Source organism: Hemitrygon akajei, chromosome 16 (genome assembly GCF_048418815.1).
Source record: "Hemitrygon akajei chromosome 16, sHemAka1.3, whole genome shotgun sequence".
NCBI classification, from domain to species: Eukaryota; Metazoa; Chordata; class Chondrichthyes; order Myliobatiformes; family Dasyatidae; genus Hemitrygon; species Hemitrygon akajei.
The window spans coordinates 2,981,368-2,995,416 of NC_133139.1; the positions used below are offsets into that span (position 1 = coordinate 2,981,368).

The window sequence follows — 14,049 nt, forward strand, 5'->3', positions numbered from 1 at the left end:
AGACTGAACCGTTTCTAGGAGCCAGGGTGAAAGGCACTTGTGTGGGAACAAAGGAAGAAGCCCAGCCATTGATAAAACTATGGCAAAACGAGCCAACGCTGCCAAGCTGCAGCAGTGGAAAGCCAAACACTCACTTTGCTTCATTGTACCGTCCCTGGAAGAAGGAGAGGAGGCCCCGGATGTAGAAGGCAGCTGCTCGGAGACAGTGGGAACTGCAGGACAAGAGAGAGACAGAACATTACTTCACATATCAATGTAATGGAGCCAAAACATATTCTCCATCTCCAATCCCTTGTTAAAACACTTTGCAATTTAGTCAAAATAGCATCTGACAACCAAAGGTGTTGTTGAATTATACACACTGACTACTTATTGATTGATTCAGGCTCATTTTGGTTCACAGATCAAGGGCTGTCAACCACCAGGTACCAGTTATCATGCTGCTGTCAGCTTCACTGCATAAGACAGGAACAGAATCAGCCCATCATCAGCTCTGCCATCCATTATCCCAAACAACTGCATTCTCCCTGTAACCTTTAACTCCTTGACTAATCAAGAACCTATCAAACTTCACTTTAAATATACCCAAAGAATTAGCCTCCTCAGCCATCTTTGGCAATGAATTCTACAGTTTTGCCACCATTTTGCTAAAGAAATTCCCTACTGGGCAAGAATTTTAGTGTATTGGACTCAAGTTCTCAGCAGTCCTGAAGTAGGGTCTCAGCCTGAAACACTGACTGTTTACTCTTTTCTGTAGATGCTGCCAGGCCTGCTGAGTTCCTCCAACATTTTGTGTGTGATACTTTGGATTTCCAGCATCTACAGATTTTCTCGTGTTTGTGATTTATATTCCAATGCCTAAAGGAAGTACCGTAATCTAACTTGCCTGAAAAGATTTAAGTGGTTTTCCTAGCTAAGGTACTGGGAACTTACTGCTCTGGGAAGTGATAAACAGCAAGTGGATATAATCAGAATTGAACTCAACTATTCAGGAGTAAAAGCTGAAAGGAATTTTTCCACTCAGGTGGTGAAATCTGGACCACTGCTCCCAAAATGGATAACAAAAGATACAGAGGGCAGGCAGCAAACAGTTAATATTACTTGAGAATTTACAGTTAATAATGCATTTCCCAGTTATCCTTTTGGTTATGGGTGAAACTAGAACTAGAGGTTGTAGGTTAAGAATGAAAAAGGTGAATTGTTTAAGCGGAGCATGAGGGGAAACTTTTTCACTCAGACCGTAAGGACTGTTGAACAAGCTGCCAGTGGAAGTAGTGGAAACAGGCATGATTTCAACATTTAAGAGAAATTTGGATGGATACATAGTTGGGAGGAGTATGAAGGGCTAGGTTTCAAGTGTGGGTCAATGAGACTCAGCAGAATAATGTTTCAGCACGGACTGCTAAACCCAAAGGGGCTGCTTCTGTGCTGTAGTGCTATATGACATACTCACACAGCACAGAAGCATCAAGCACCCATCCATGCTAATCCTATCAATTCTCTCCATGTCCTGCCACTCACTAACACACTAGGGTAGTGGTTTACAGCAGCTGATTAGCCAGCTAACCAGCTGCTCTTTGGGACAAGGGAGGAAAGCAAGGCACAGACATCACTGAGAGGTCAGGACTGAACCAGTTAATGTGGCTGTGGGACAGCAGCTCTACACACTATGCCACTGTGCCAGCAGTCAGTTGGAGGAATTCTGTCGAACGAACACCATCTGAAGAGTCAACAATTCCTTGACCCTTCCTGCAGATGCAGATCAACCCAGAGTTCCTTCAGCAGATTGTGTGTTGCTCCAGGTTCCACTGTCTGCAGTGCTGTGTTGTCTATACCAGTGTATCTGCAGATGAGCTACAATCAAACCAAGTGATGGTGTACAGTCAAGAGGTGGGTCATGTTTCCACAACCCATTAATCGAGTCTTCTTCATCAATCTCTCGTGTTATTTTCTGCTGCGTCATCCCATCAAGCATGCCAAGATCAAATTCAGCAGTCAACTGCAAGGCTAACTCCTCTCTACCATCACAATTCCATCTTCAAAACAATCTCCATGATTACAGAAGGTAACCCTTCTCTGTGAATCAGCAGAAATGGATGCTTCACTTACCTGACGGGGAAGTTGTGATCTGGGTTTATTCTTTCCAGCAGACCGTATAGCTACAATGAAGAGGAAAACTTGTGAACAGAAAAACTAACCTCTAGAAGAACCAGGATACAACACATCTCACCCAACTATGCAAATGAAGTGTACTTGATGTGGACCAAAAGACAAATTAGAATTCGGCCATTCAGCCCATTGACTCTCCCCCATTATTCCACTATGGCTCAACCCCCTTCTCCTGCCTTCTCCTTGCAATTTTTGACGCTCTGACTAAACAAAAACCTATCAACCTCTGCTTTAACTACACCCAATGACTTGGCCTCCACAGCCATCATGGGCAATGGATTCCACAGATTCACCACCCTTTGGCTAAAGAGATGACTCTTCATCTGTCCTTCTATTCTGAGGCTGTGCCCTCTGGTCCTAGACTCTCCATTAGAGGAAACATCCTCTCCACACTCATTCTATCTAAAGATTTTAATAGCCACTAGGTTTCAATGAGATCACTCCCCGCCCCCTTCAGCGAGTATACAGGGCATGGACCAGAAGCAAATATAATGGGGATCAGCAGGACTTAACCAAGTGATGAAATTGACAGAAATATCATTCTGGTCTTTCAGCTACAAAACACAAAAACAACAGGCAAACTGTGGCAACCAAAACAAACTATTTCAGCACTCTTCAGTTCTCAGATACCCCTCAAAGTACTTGCAGTGTAGGGAACGTCACCATAGCATAATATTGAGATATAAATGCAGATTAAATCAGTTTTACACTGAACTTAATACCATACTGTTTCTGTTACTAAACAACAAGCTGTAAGGTCGGTGAGGAGACTGCCACCAGGACTAATGTCAGAGGGATCCCCAATATCAATGTTTGTAATGCAGATTGCAAGCCATTCCATATGCAAAACCATTGGCTACAATAGGTTAATTCCCAGTGCAATGTTGACTTGTTATACACACCACCATTGATTCATCTTGTGTGCCTCTGGACTCCACTCTATATGGGAACAATATATTTCCATTCCCAACAGACATTTAACACAACCTTTCTATTCTGCAAAATATTAAAACAACCATCCATGACCAACAACATTGCACACAGCCAGGATCACAACATACACTAAACATATCCCATCTCGTAGGCTTCATCAGCCAATGATTCTGCTGTAGGAGAAACAAAATCAAGTATGAAATCAAATCATAAACATGAGATTCTGTAGTTGCTGGAAATCCAGAGTAACACTTACAAAATGCTGGGAGAAGTCAGCAGGTCAGGCAATGTCTCTGGAAATGAATAAGTTGACAATGTTTCAGGATGAGATCTTTGTTGAGGAAGGTCCTGAAGGGTCTTGTTTATTTCCATAGATGCTACCTGACCTGTTAAGTTCCTCTAGCATCTTGTGTGTGTTGCTCAAAAATCAAAACACAAAAAATTCCAGTTCTGCAGAAATGAAAACCAAGGTTGACTGCCAGTTCATGCTAGAAGGATTATGCAGCGACCTTCTCACCTCCTGAAGTCTGTTTCCCTCTCGAATGTAGACACTGGCTAGGTTTGTGACTATGAATGCCCACAACTCCTGATGTGTGGTCAGCTAAAATAACAAGAGCAGATTTAGAATAACTTATCTTGTGGATTATCGTGCTTCTAAGTAGCTGGCAATGAAACAGTTCAATTTTAATTGACAACGTAAGATGACAAGTACTCTAGTAGTGATTGACAGCACCAGCAATCAGAGTTGAATACCCTGTCTCTAAGGTGTTTATACATTATCCCAGTGACCCTGTGGGTTTTCTCCAGGTGTTCCAGTTTTCTCCCACATTCCAAAGAAATACGGGCTAGGGTCAGTAAGAATGGGCATGCTATGTTGGCGCTGGAAGCATGGCAACACTTGCAGGCTGCCCCCAACACATCCTTGGACTGTGTTGGTCATTGATGCAAATAGTACATTTCAATGTAATCTAACTAAACTTTATCATTAAACAGAAGATTTTCTACATCTTATCTACAGCCACCACTCCTAGTTACTCCAGTCCAATCACTGGAAGGTAGCCTGATTCTGCAAATACAGAACCAAACTGGAAGACATGAAGAAAATTCTGCCCATGCAAATCAGAGCCCATTAACCACTCGCCTGTGCCAGGTTATACATTGAGACCGAATCTACACATGTGTAACATGGTGTAAGATTTCACTGCTAATGTAATGGTTTCTCTGTAGCAGCAATGTTTGGGTTATGACTAGAGATAACGGGGTTTGGAATGCTGGGGCTATCCAGTGAGAGAAATGTTGTTCTTTCTTGTGAGTCAGGAAGAGATTTTCGTGGTCTTTTGCTGGGGAGATGAGGAGAGAAGACACAAATGGAGAGAGTTGGTAGATCACGGGACGGAGTGGACTTGGAGTGAGGGTCCGAAGGCCAGCAACGATCAGAGGTCGATGGTGGACGACTGGCTTGCCAGTGAGTTCCAACGGTGCGCAATAGACTGTTTCATGAGAATGGACCCTTTTTCTTTTTTTTTGTTTTCTTTATTAACCATATAGTCAAAGTAAGAATTATAAAGCTCAGTCATTTAATCGCATATTGTGTACTGTTTGTTATTTCGGGGTACTGATTTGTAACAGGGGACACATCATGCAGCATCCACTCAAACGAGATTTCTTAAGTTTGGCCGGGCTGGGGGCTATCACCCCCTATATTAAGCCGCCAGCCAAAGCGAGAGTTACACATTGAATAACTGGGCTGTGTTGGAAAGTAGTTATGGACATAACTGAAGTAACTGTTTGGCTGGGAGCATTTCCTCAATAGCTCTACACAAGTGTTTGTGGTCAAAATGATTTACTTTAGGCAGCAATCAATAATTTCACCTCTGCTGTTTTACTGTAGTAAAGGTATTACACTCAATCAAGCCCAAACCCTTAAGACACCCATCTTCCTAAAATTCAGCAACAATATAGGCACCTGAATGATACCAAGCAGACTCTACAGACATTGCTCACTCAGTGTTTATAGCTGTGAAGATGTATACCTGAAGTGCTGTTGAGAACTGAGCCTCAGCGTTGTCCATGCAGTTTATAGAGATGCAGTACAAACCCTGCAGGAGAAACAATAGTTGAGACTGGAAATCACTACCAAAATTGACTGCTGGCAAACAGGTTCAACCTGCATAAACTGCCCAGGCGGTTAGAATTTCTCAAAAGGATGAAGAGCTAATTTGTCACACTCACTAATAAATAATACATCTATTATTTAATTGTTACTACATTCACTTCCATAAAAACAGCAACAGTTACAGAGGCAAAAACTTCGAATACATGAAAATCCATCTGGTTAGAGGAAATGCACTGAACATAGTACACAACGGCATGGTACAGGCCCTTCATCCAAGATGTTGTGCCACCTTTTAATCACTCTAAGTCCACTTAACCCTTCCCCATAGCCTTCCATTTCTTCTATCATTCAAGTACCTATCTAAGAATTTTTAAAAAATTAAATGTCTCTAGTTTATCTGCCTATACCATCAACCCTGGCAAGGCATTCCATGCACCCACCACTTTAAAAAAAACCCTACTTCTGACATTTCTCCTGATACCTTCCTCCAATCACCTTAAATTATAACCCCTCGTATTAGCCATTTGAGTCTTGGGAAAAGTGTCTGACCATCTTATCTTCACTCCATACCTTGTACACCTCTATCAAGCTGCCTCTCATCCTCCTTCACTCCAAGAGAAAAGCCCTAGCTCACTCAATCTTTCCTTATAAGACATGCTCTCTAATCCAGGTAGCCTCCTGGTTAATCTCTGCACGCTCAAGGCTTCACATCCTTCCTATAAGGAAAGGACCTCAAGTGAACACAGTACTCCAAGTGTGGTCTAACCAGAGATCTAGATAGGGTAGCAACATTACCTTGCAGCTCTGCTCCAGCTCATCGCTGTTAACTAGGCATGACAAACTACTCCAGAAGGAAATGTTGACAGATGTCCTGCAAAGCTATGGTCAGTGGTTTTGAGAAGTTCTAGCAGACCTCCCATGACCCGATCCATTTCCAATAGACCAAAAGCATCCTCCAAGATTCCCACCCATAATATATGGAAGTTTAAAGTAAATTACCAAAGTACATATATGTCACCATATACAATTCTGCGATTCATTTTCTTACAGGCGTACTCAATAAATCCATAATAGAATAATAATCAAAACATTCAATGAAAGACCACACCATCTGGACATTCAGTGTGCAAAAGAGAACGAACTGTAGAAATACAAAAATAAGTAAGTAAGTAGTATCAAGAACATGAGACGAGTCCTTGAAAGCGAATCCAGAGGTTATGGGAACGTTTCGGTCATGGGGCAAGTGAAGTTGAGTGAAGTTATCCCCACTAGTTCAGGAGCCTGATGGTTGAGGAATAATAATCATTCCTGAACTTGGAGGTATGGGTCCTAGGGCTCCTATACCTCCTTCCTGATGACAACAGTGAGAAAGGAGCTTGGCCTGAACAGTGGAAGTCATTGATGATTGATTCTGCTGTTTTCCTGTGACAACCCTCAATGTAGATGTGTTCAATGGCGGGAAGGGCATTACCTGTGACTGACTGGGCTATATTCATTACTTTGAGTAGGGTTTTCTCTGCAGTCCCTGGAGAGCACTGCAGAGCCAGGTAAAGTCAAACTAATAAACAGCTTAACAATCCCAGAAGCTTTCTTCCTCCAGGTGATGAGACAGATTGACTAACAGTAGGCAAAACTCTCACAATTGGCTGAACTAGGAAGTCATTCAGATACTGTCTGAATTAGGATTTCCACAATTAAAAGCAGAAGGCATATGCAATGTTAGCATGCCTTTCAAGAAGACTAGAATTTAAGAGCAAGGATGTGATGCTGAGGCTTTATAAAGCATCGGTCAGACCGCACTTGGGAGTTTTGAGCTCATTATCCAAGAAAGGATGTGCTGGCATTGGAGAAGTCCAGAGGAACTTCATGAGAATGATACTGAGACTGAAAGGGTTAACATACGAGGAGTATTTGATGGCTTTGAGCCTGTACTGCTAGAGCTTAGAAGAATGAAGTGGGATCTCATTGAAACCTATTGAATATTGAAAGGGAAACAGATTGGATGTGGAGAGAATGTTTCTTGTTCTGGGTGAATACAGGACCAGAGAGCACAGCCTCAGAATAGAGGGATGCCAGTTAGAACAGAGATAAGAAGGAATTTCTTTAGCCAGAGCGTGCTGAAATCTGTGGAATTCACTGCCACAGACAGCTGGAGGCAAAGTCATTGAGTATATTTAAAGCAGCGGTTGATAGGTTCTTGATTGGTTAGGGCATCAAAGTTAATGGGGAATAGGCAGGAGATGGTGGAGCAGACTCAGTGGACTTAATGGTCTAACTCTGCTCCTATAACACCGTAGGACATAAGCTCCCAACATTTAAGTGTGACCTGATTCACTCAAAACAACTAATAAATAATGAGGCAAAAACAAACTGCTAGAGAACTCCTTGGGATAAACAGCATCAGTGGAGGTAAAGGGACAGTCATGACTCCAGTCCTGATGCAGGGTCACAACCAGAAGCATCGGCCATCCCTCTGCCTTCAGAGATGCTGCCTGACTGGCTGAAGTCCTCTAGTAGTTTGTTTACGTTCCAGATTCTAGCATCTGCAGTCTTGCATCTTCTAATAAATAACAGAAGCTTATCAATCATCAGCCAATATGTCGTTTCATTACTTACCAGTAGTGTGTGAAGCTGGGCAGCATGGTTGGAAAATAGCCTGGGAGACTGTTGACACAGTTGGCAGACCTGAGAAATCTGACAAGATACAAAATTGTGATTGCAATAACCAACACGTTAGAATCTATATCCAAACCAGAAACTGAAACTGATTGAATATCTGCTGATTGGTGTGAGAAAGAAAAAAGAGAGATTTTAAATCTATGAGTAAAGAGAAGATATTGGTTGAAAACAGAGAAAAAAAAGATGCTTTATTTTAAGAGCTAAAATTAACTCATTCTAGAAAGTGTTTAGAGTAACTGTACAAGTGGGGCTCTGCGTTACCCTCCACTGTCATGTTCCCATAAGTACTCCCTAAACATTTTTTAAAACCAAGCCTTTGATCAAAATTCTATCTTCTTTCAGCAGTGTGTCAAAATTAGGATGCTTTGCTTTGTTGACATCAGTAAGTTCAAGATGCTTCTGTCCCAGAGTCTCAGCTGAACTAAATGGGTAAAGATTTGAACTCGGGCACTCAATATTAAGGCTTACTTATGTCTAACTCAACACCTCACCATTCTATGGTACATTTCCTGATGTTGTCAGGATGCGAGAAAGGATACAAACCTCTTGGAGAGCGGTGGCTTTGTGTCCCGTTACAAGTCGACACATGATGATGTGTTCCAATAACATGACTTGAAATGAGGACAGAATGGGGCTGCAGTCCAGCACTATGTAACAGAAAAGACTCAATATTAGAATACAATATATAACCACATTGCAGATTAAGGAAGGTTTTAAGAAATCCTTTGAAAATCTAGTCCCATACAGCAAACATTTTTTAAGATTGTGTTATGTGCTAACATTAATGGTATTTTGGGCCAGAAGTTGATGGCCCAGTGTTCAAAAGGAGAAGATCAGTCTCTTTCAGCACTGTACTCAAATATTATCCTTTATTGGATCAGTGCCTCTCACTACCCCAAAACACAAACCCACCAATATATATCCATGTATACATCAACACATCAGTGCTTTTTCCAGTCACCAGTACATGAGAGACCAGCCCCCATCGATCCCTTGCTCCAATGTTATGCAACATCAGACTCATCCCCACCAGTACATACCTCAGTACTGTACAGTGACAGACCCATCCCAACAGTACCTTACCAGTGTTATACAGTGATAACCCACCCCCACCAATACCATACCTCAGTACTGTACAGTGACAGACCCATCCCAACAGTACCTTACCAGTGTTATACAGTGATAACCCACCCCCACCAATATCATACCTCAGTATTGTACAGTGAAGACCCATCCCCAGTGATACTGTGCCCAAATGTTATACAGTGACAGATTTATCCCCATCGGTACCTTATCCCAGTGTTACAGTGACAGACCGATCTCCACCTTATTACAGTGACAGACCCGTCCCCACCAGTACCATATCAGTGTTACACAGTGACAGACCCATCCCCACCAGTACTGCACCCTGGTATTGCAGTGACAGACCCGTCCCCACCTGTATTATATGTTATCTTGTGTCCTAACAGCTCAACCCAAGTGTGGACAGATGGAATCCAAGTTGCAGAACAGACTGCAAACATCTTAGACACATAATTACCAGAACCCACAACCAAATTTCCAGTTGCAAGGACTTACTTTTTAACTTTTCTAACTGCATGAGTGCCTTATCTGTGTATTTCTGGGCTTTCTCCAAGTATCCAGCTTGCATGGAGTGCATAACCGTCACCTGAAACATAAGAAACTCCACATCACTCCCATGCATTTCAACCCGATAATTTTATACACAGCAATAAAAGTGCATTGTTACAGAAATAGCAATGAAGAACATCCTTCCATTCAGACAGATGGAGGACTTCCATTGCTGCCCTAGATGCCAGTGGCATAAGGGGCAGTAAATACTAAGGTGTGCAAGCTCAGCGAAACAGATTCACAGTGCCATACTATAATTGGTAACATGAACATGAAATAAATGGAGTAAGTTACTCAAGGGAGAGGCAGTGCTGAAGTCAGACAAAATAATTTTATCAGCATCCTCTCACCAAAGACAATGATTCAAAAAGGCAGGATCAATCATTAAGGACCGCCATCACTCAGGACATGCCTTCTTCTCATTCCTACCATCAAGTACGAGGTACAGAAGCCTGAAGACACACTCAATATTTCGGGAACAGCTTCTTCTCCTCTGCCATCTGATTTCTGAACAGGCATGAACACTACCCTCACTATTTTTTCCCTCCTTTATTGCACTATTTACAAAGAAAATTTTAAAGCATGAAAAAAAAAACTGAGATGTCAGCAATTTTGAAGCATTCACCCTTTCTGGCCAAGTCTGTTAGCTTTGCACAGCATAATGAAGCAAAATTTACCCACTCCTCCTGGCAAAAGTCACTCAAGCTAGGTTAGTTGGGGAGCAGTGGTGGACAGTAATCTTGAGGTCTTGCTGGAGATGTCTGATATGGGTTAAAGTCAGGAGTCTGACTCAGCCACTCAATGACATCAATTTTCTTCATTTGAAACCACTCCATGGTTGCTTTGCCAATATGCTTTGGCTCACTGTCCTGCTGAAAGACAAACTTCCTTCCCAGTTTAAGCTTTCTAGTAGAGGCTAACAGGTTTTTATCCAGAAGCTCTCTGTATTTTGCAGCATTCATCTTCCCATCACTCCTTACCAGATTTCCAGTCTGAAATGCATTCCCATAGCATGATGCTACCTCCACCATACTTTACAGTAGGGATGGTGTTACCTGGCTGATGCACAGTATTAGATTTACACATGTACCACTTAGTGTTGGATCCAGTAAGTTCCATTTTAGTCTCATCTGACCATAAGAAGTTCTTTATAGTATCTTCTAAGTGATGCTTTGCCAAGTTTTTACAGGCAAGGATATGTTTTTTTCCCCAGCCACAGCTTCTACATTGCCACCCTGCCACATGTCCCCTTTTTGTGCAAGGCCTTAGATTGTGGAGCCATGAACTTCATCTCCATTCGCAGCCACTGACTCTGCAACTCAGTGTGACTGTTGGCATCACAGAAGCTTCTCTTACAAGTGCCATTCTTCTCTGGCAACTAAGAATAGAGGGGCAGCCTGACCTAGATAGTATGGCTGTGGTTTCATGATGGACTGTACTGAGCTCGAGGTACGTTCAATACCTTTGAGACAGACTTGTGCCCTTCCACAGATTTATACTTCTCTATTATCATTTCCCTGACTTGCCTTGAATGCCCTTTAGTCATCATTTTGGTTTAGTCCGCTGAAAATCTAGCATACTGTTGCACCTTAGAGAGAGGTGGTATTTATTCAGATGATTCTCCAGTTTTCTACATTAACAAATTGGGTGAGTTGGTACGGTAATATACAGTCTTGCACCTGAGGAAAGTTAGTGTAGTAATTTAAAAGGGATGAATATCTTTGGTTTTTAATTTTTAGTAAATTGTTGACAGTTTGAAAATTTTCTTTTGATTTTACATGATGCAGAAAGTTTTATAGACAAGCTGAAAATCTCCCATTTCAATACATTAAACTTAGAAAATGAGACAGCAAAATGTGAAAATAGTTGGAGGCTGAATACATTTAAGGCACCATACGTACATATATACTGTACATCTATTATAATTTAGTTTTTTATGTATGGCAATGTACTGAAGCAAAACAACATTTCATGACATATGCCTGGGATACTAAACCCGATTGAGGTTAATGAGCCTCAACTCAATAAAAACAGAACATACAGTAGAACTGTTCAGCACAGGAACAGGACCTCCCAAGTCTGTAAGGACCATTGTGCCAAGTTAAACTAACCTCATGTGCCAGAACATTGTCCACATCTCTCCATTCCCTGTCTAAATGCCTTATAAACAGTCCTGTCATATTTGCTTCCATCAGTTCTCCTGGTTATGCATTCAGGGCAACTACTGCTCTCTGTGCAAGACGCAACATCTCTCCCTACCCTCCATGGTGAAGGCTAATTGAATCCAATCCACTAACTCGCTATGGATCCCATCTACTATAAGGGACTTTGTTAAATGCTTTACTAAAGTCCATATAGCTGATACCACTGTCCTACCCGCCATCATCTTTGTCACCTCACGGCATTAATCATTCATAATAAATGACACCCCCCCATGTAGAAAGTCAGTTTAACTATCCTCTCCCCAGTTTGCTTCCAACAAACACTGAAAATGAAAAATACCCGAACCAAATCTCCTCCTGTTTGAACAGGACACGCCCCAAAAATCTAGTGGCTTCTATTAAAAGGAATTGAGCTTTATTTACTCAGTGATCTCCAATCCAGCTGAAGGGTCTTGGCCCGAAACGTTGAATGTACTGTTTTTCCATAGATGCTGCCTGGTCTGCTGAGTTCCTCCAGCATTGTGCGTGCAGTGTGGAACAGACCCTTCGGGTCGCACTGGCCAACAAATGCAATTTAACCTGGACTTGATCATGGGACAATTTACAATGACCAATTCACCTACCTGGTATGCCTTTTGACTTTGGAAGGAAACCAGAGGACCTGAAGAAATTCCTTGTATTCTACGGGGAGCACATAGAGACTCCCTATAGAGGACATTGGGGTTGAACTCCAATGCCCCGAGCAGTAATGCATTTGACTAGCCATTATGCTGCTGTGGCGCCCTAATGGAGAACAATGGAACTGTTCTATGCCACACAGATCCTAATTCTTTTAGAAACCATGTTTGTATGGAGCCCACAAACTTTCAGCAGTTTCCCATCTGCACACTAAAGCATGGGAAGAGCAGAGAGGACCAATACAAAGGAGAGTACGTTTCAGGAATTTACATGTTTTGAATTGATAGGATCAATTTAAAAGCATTTTACGGTTTTCTGGAGTTTACCTTTAATATTTTTATAACTTATGGAAGTGACCTCCAGGTTTCCAGTCCAACATAGAACATAGAAATTTACAGCATATTACAGGCCCTTTGGTCCACAATGTTATGCCAACCATGTAACCTACTCTGGAGATTGCCTAGAATTTCCCTAGCGCATAGCCCTCTATTTTTCTAAGCTCCATGTACCTATCCAAGAGGACCTTAAAAGACCCTATTGTATCTGCTTCCACCACCTGTTGGCAGTTCATTCCATGCACCCAACACTGCATGTGTGAAAAAAAAACTTACCCTAACACCCCTTCTGTACCCATTTCCAAGCACCTTAACAATATGCCCCCTCGTGTTAGCCATTTCAGCCCTGGGAGAAAGCCTCTGGCTATCCACACAATCAAGTCTAAAGACGCATCAGTTAGTTGGTTAATTGGTTATTGTAAAGTAGATCTGTAATTGGGCTAGGGTTAAATAGGTGGGTTGTTAAGCAGTGTGGCTAGTTGGGCTGGAATGACCTGTTCTGCATTGTATCTTTAAATAATGAACAGTACACTTAATTGTATTTTAACTTTAAAAGATTTGAATGGTTAGGAGCATGGCTTCACTGGTGTTGGAGTATTTCTGTGATATGACCTTGCTTAGTGACTCAGTTTAAAGCCTGATTCCTTGAGCAATCTCCCACCCGCATACCTGAGGAAGGCAAGTGTTTGTTTTGATGTGGGGAAGCAGGAATCCATTCTGAGGAAATTCTGGGCCTTTGCCTCCAATTGTGGCATAACATACACACACACAGGCAAAAATTCTTCACAGTTTCACTAGCGTCAGGATTTCCCTTCAGTCACATTGAGGGAACCTGGCAATCTCATTCAGACAGCTAATGAAATGAAAACCACAACTACAGATAATTTCTACCAGCTAATGCAATTATACCAACATGGATTCACTAGGCTGATTGTTAAATTGAGATCATAAGAATTTCAATCCTTGAAAGCAAGGCCATAGGTTGTGGAATCAGTTCAGAGTTGAGGTGAGTGAAGTCATCCAGACCAATCAGGAGCCTGATGGTTGTAAAGTAATAACTGTTCCTGAACCTGGTGGTGTGGGCTCAAGGCTCCTGTACCTCCTGCCCAATGACAGAAGTATGAAAAGAGCATGGCCTGGATGGAGGGGAGGGGTCCTTGCTGATGGATGTTACTTTCTTGAGACACTTCTGACACTATAGTACCAATTTCACCTGAATTTTGTGCTTTAGACTGGGATTTAGAGGCTCACTCTAAATACAAAATGATAGTTTCTTTCTTTTAAAGCAGCTATAAGTAACTCATTTTGCCAATAGATGACAACACGCTTGGCAGATTCAACATTA

The 14,049-nt window shown here is 42.0% G+C and overlaps 1 protein-coding gene across 1 annotated transcript in view; it reads right to left on the minus strand.

Annotated features, from left to right (window-relative positions):
* mau2 (MAU2 sister chromatid cohesion factor) overlaps window positions 1-14,049 on the minus strand; it is a 71,088-nt gene that overhangs the window by 25,263 nt on the left and 31,776 nt on the right. The window contains exons 9-15 of the mRNA XM_073068127.1: window positions 9,476-9,566; window positions 8,441-8,544; window positions 7,835-7,912; window positions 5,136-5,201; window positions 3,620-3,703; window positions 2,110-2,159; window positions 135-212 (exon numbers count right to left, since the gene is read on the minus strand). Of these exons, the coding sequence (XP_072924228.1) occupies window positions 135-212; window positions 2,110-2,159; window positions 3,620-3,703; window positions 5,136-5,201; window positions 7,835-7,912; window positions 8,441-8,544; window positions 9,476-9,566 (551 nt within the window). The remainder of the gene's footprint in view (window positions 1-134; window positions 213-2,109; window positions 2,160-3,619; window positions 3,704-5,135; window positions 5,202-7,834; window positions 7,913-8,440; window positions 8,545-9,475; window positions 9,567-14,049) is intronic.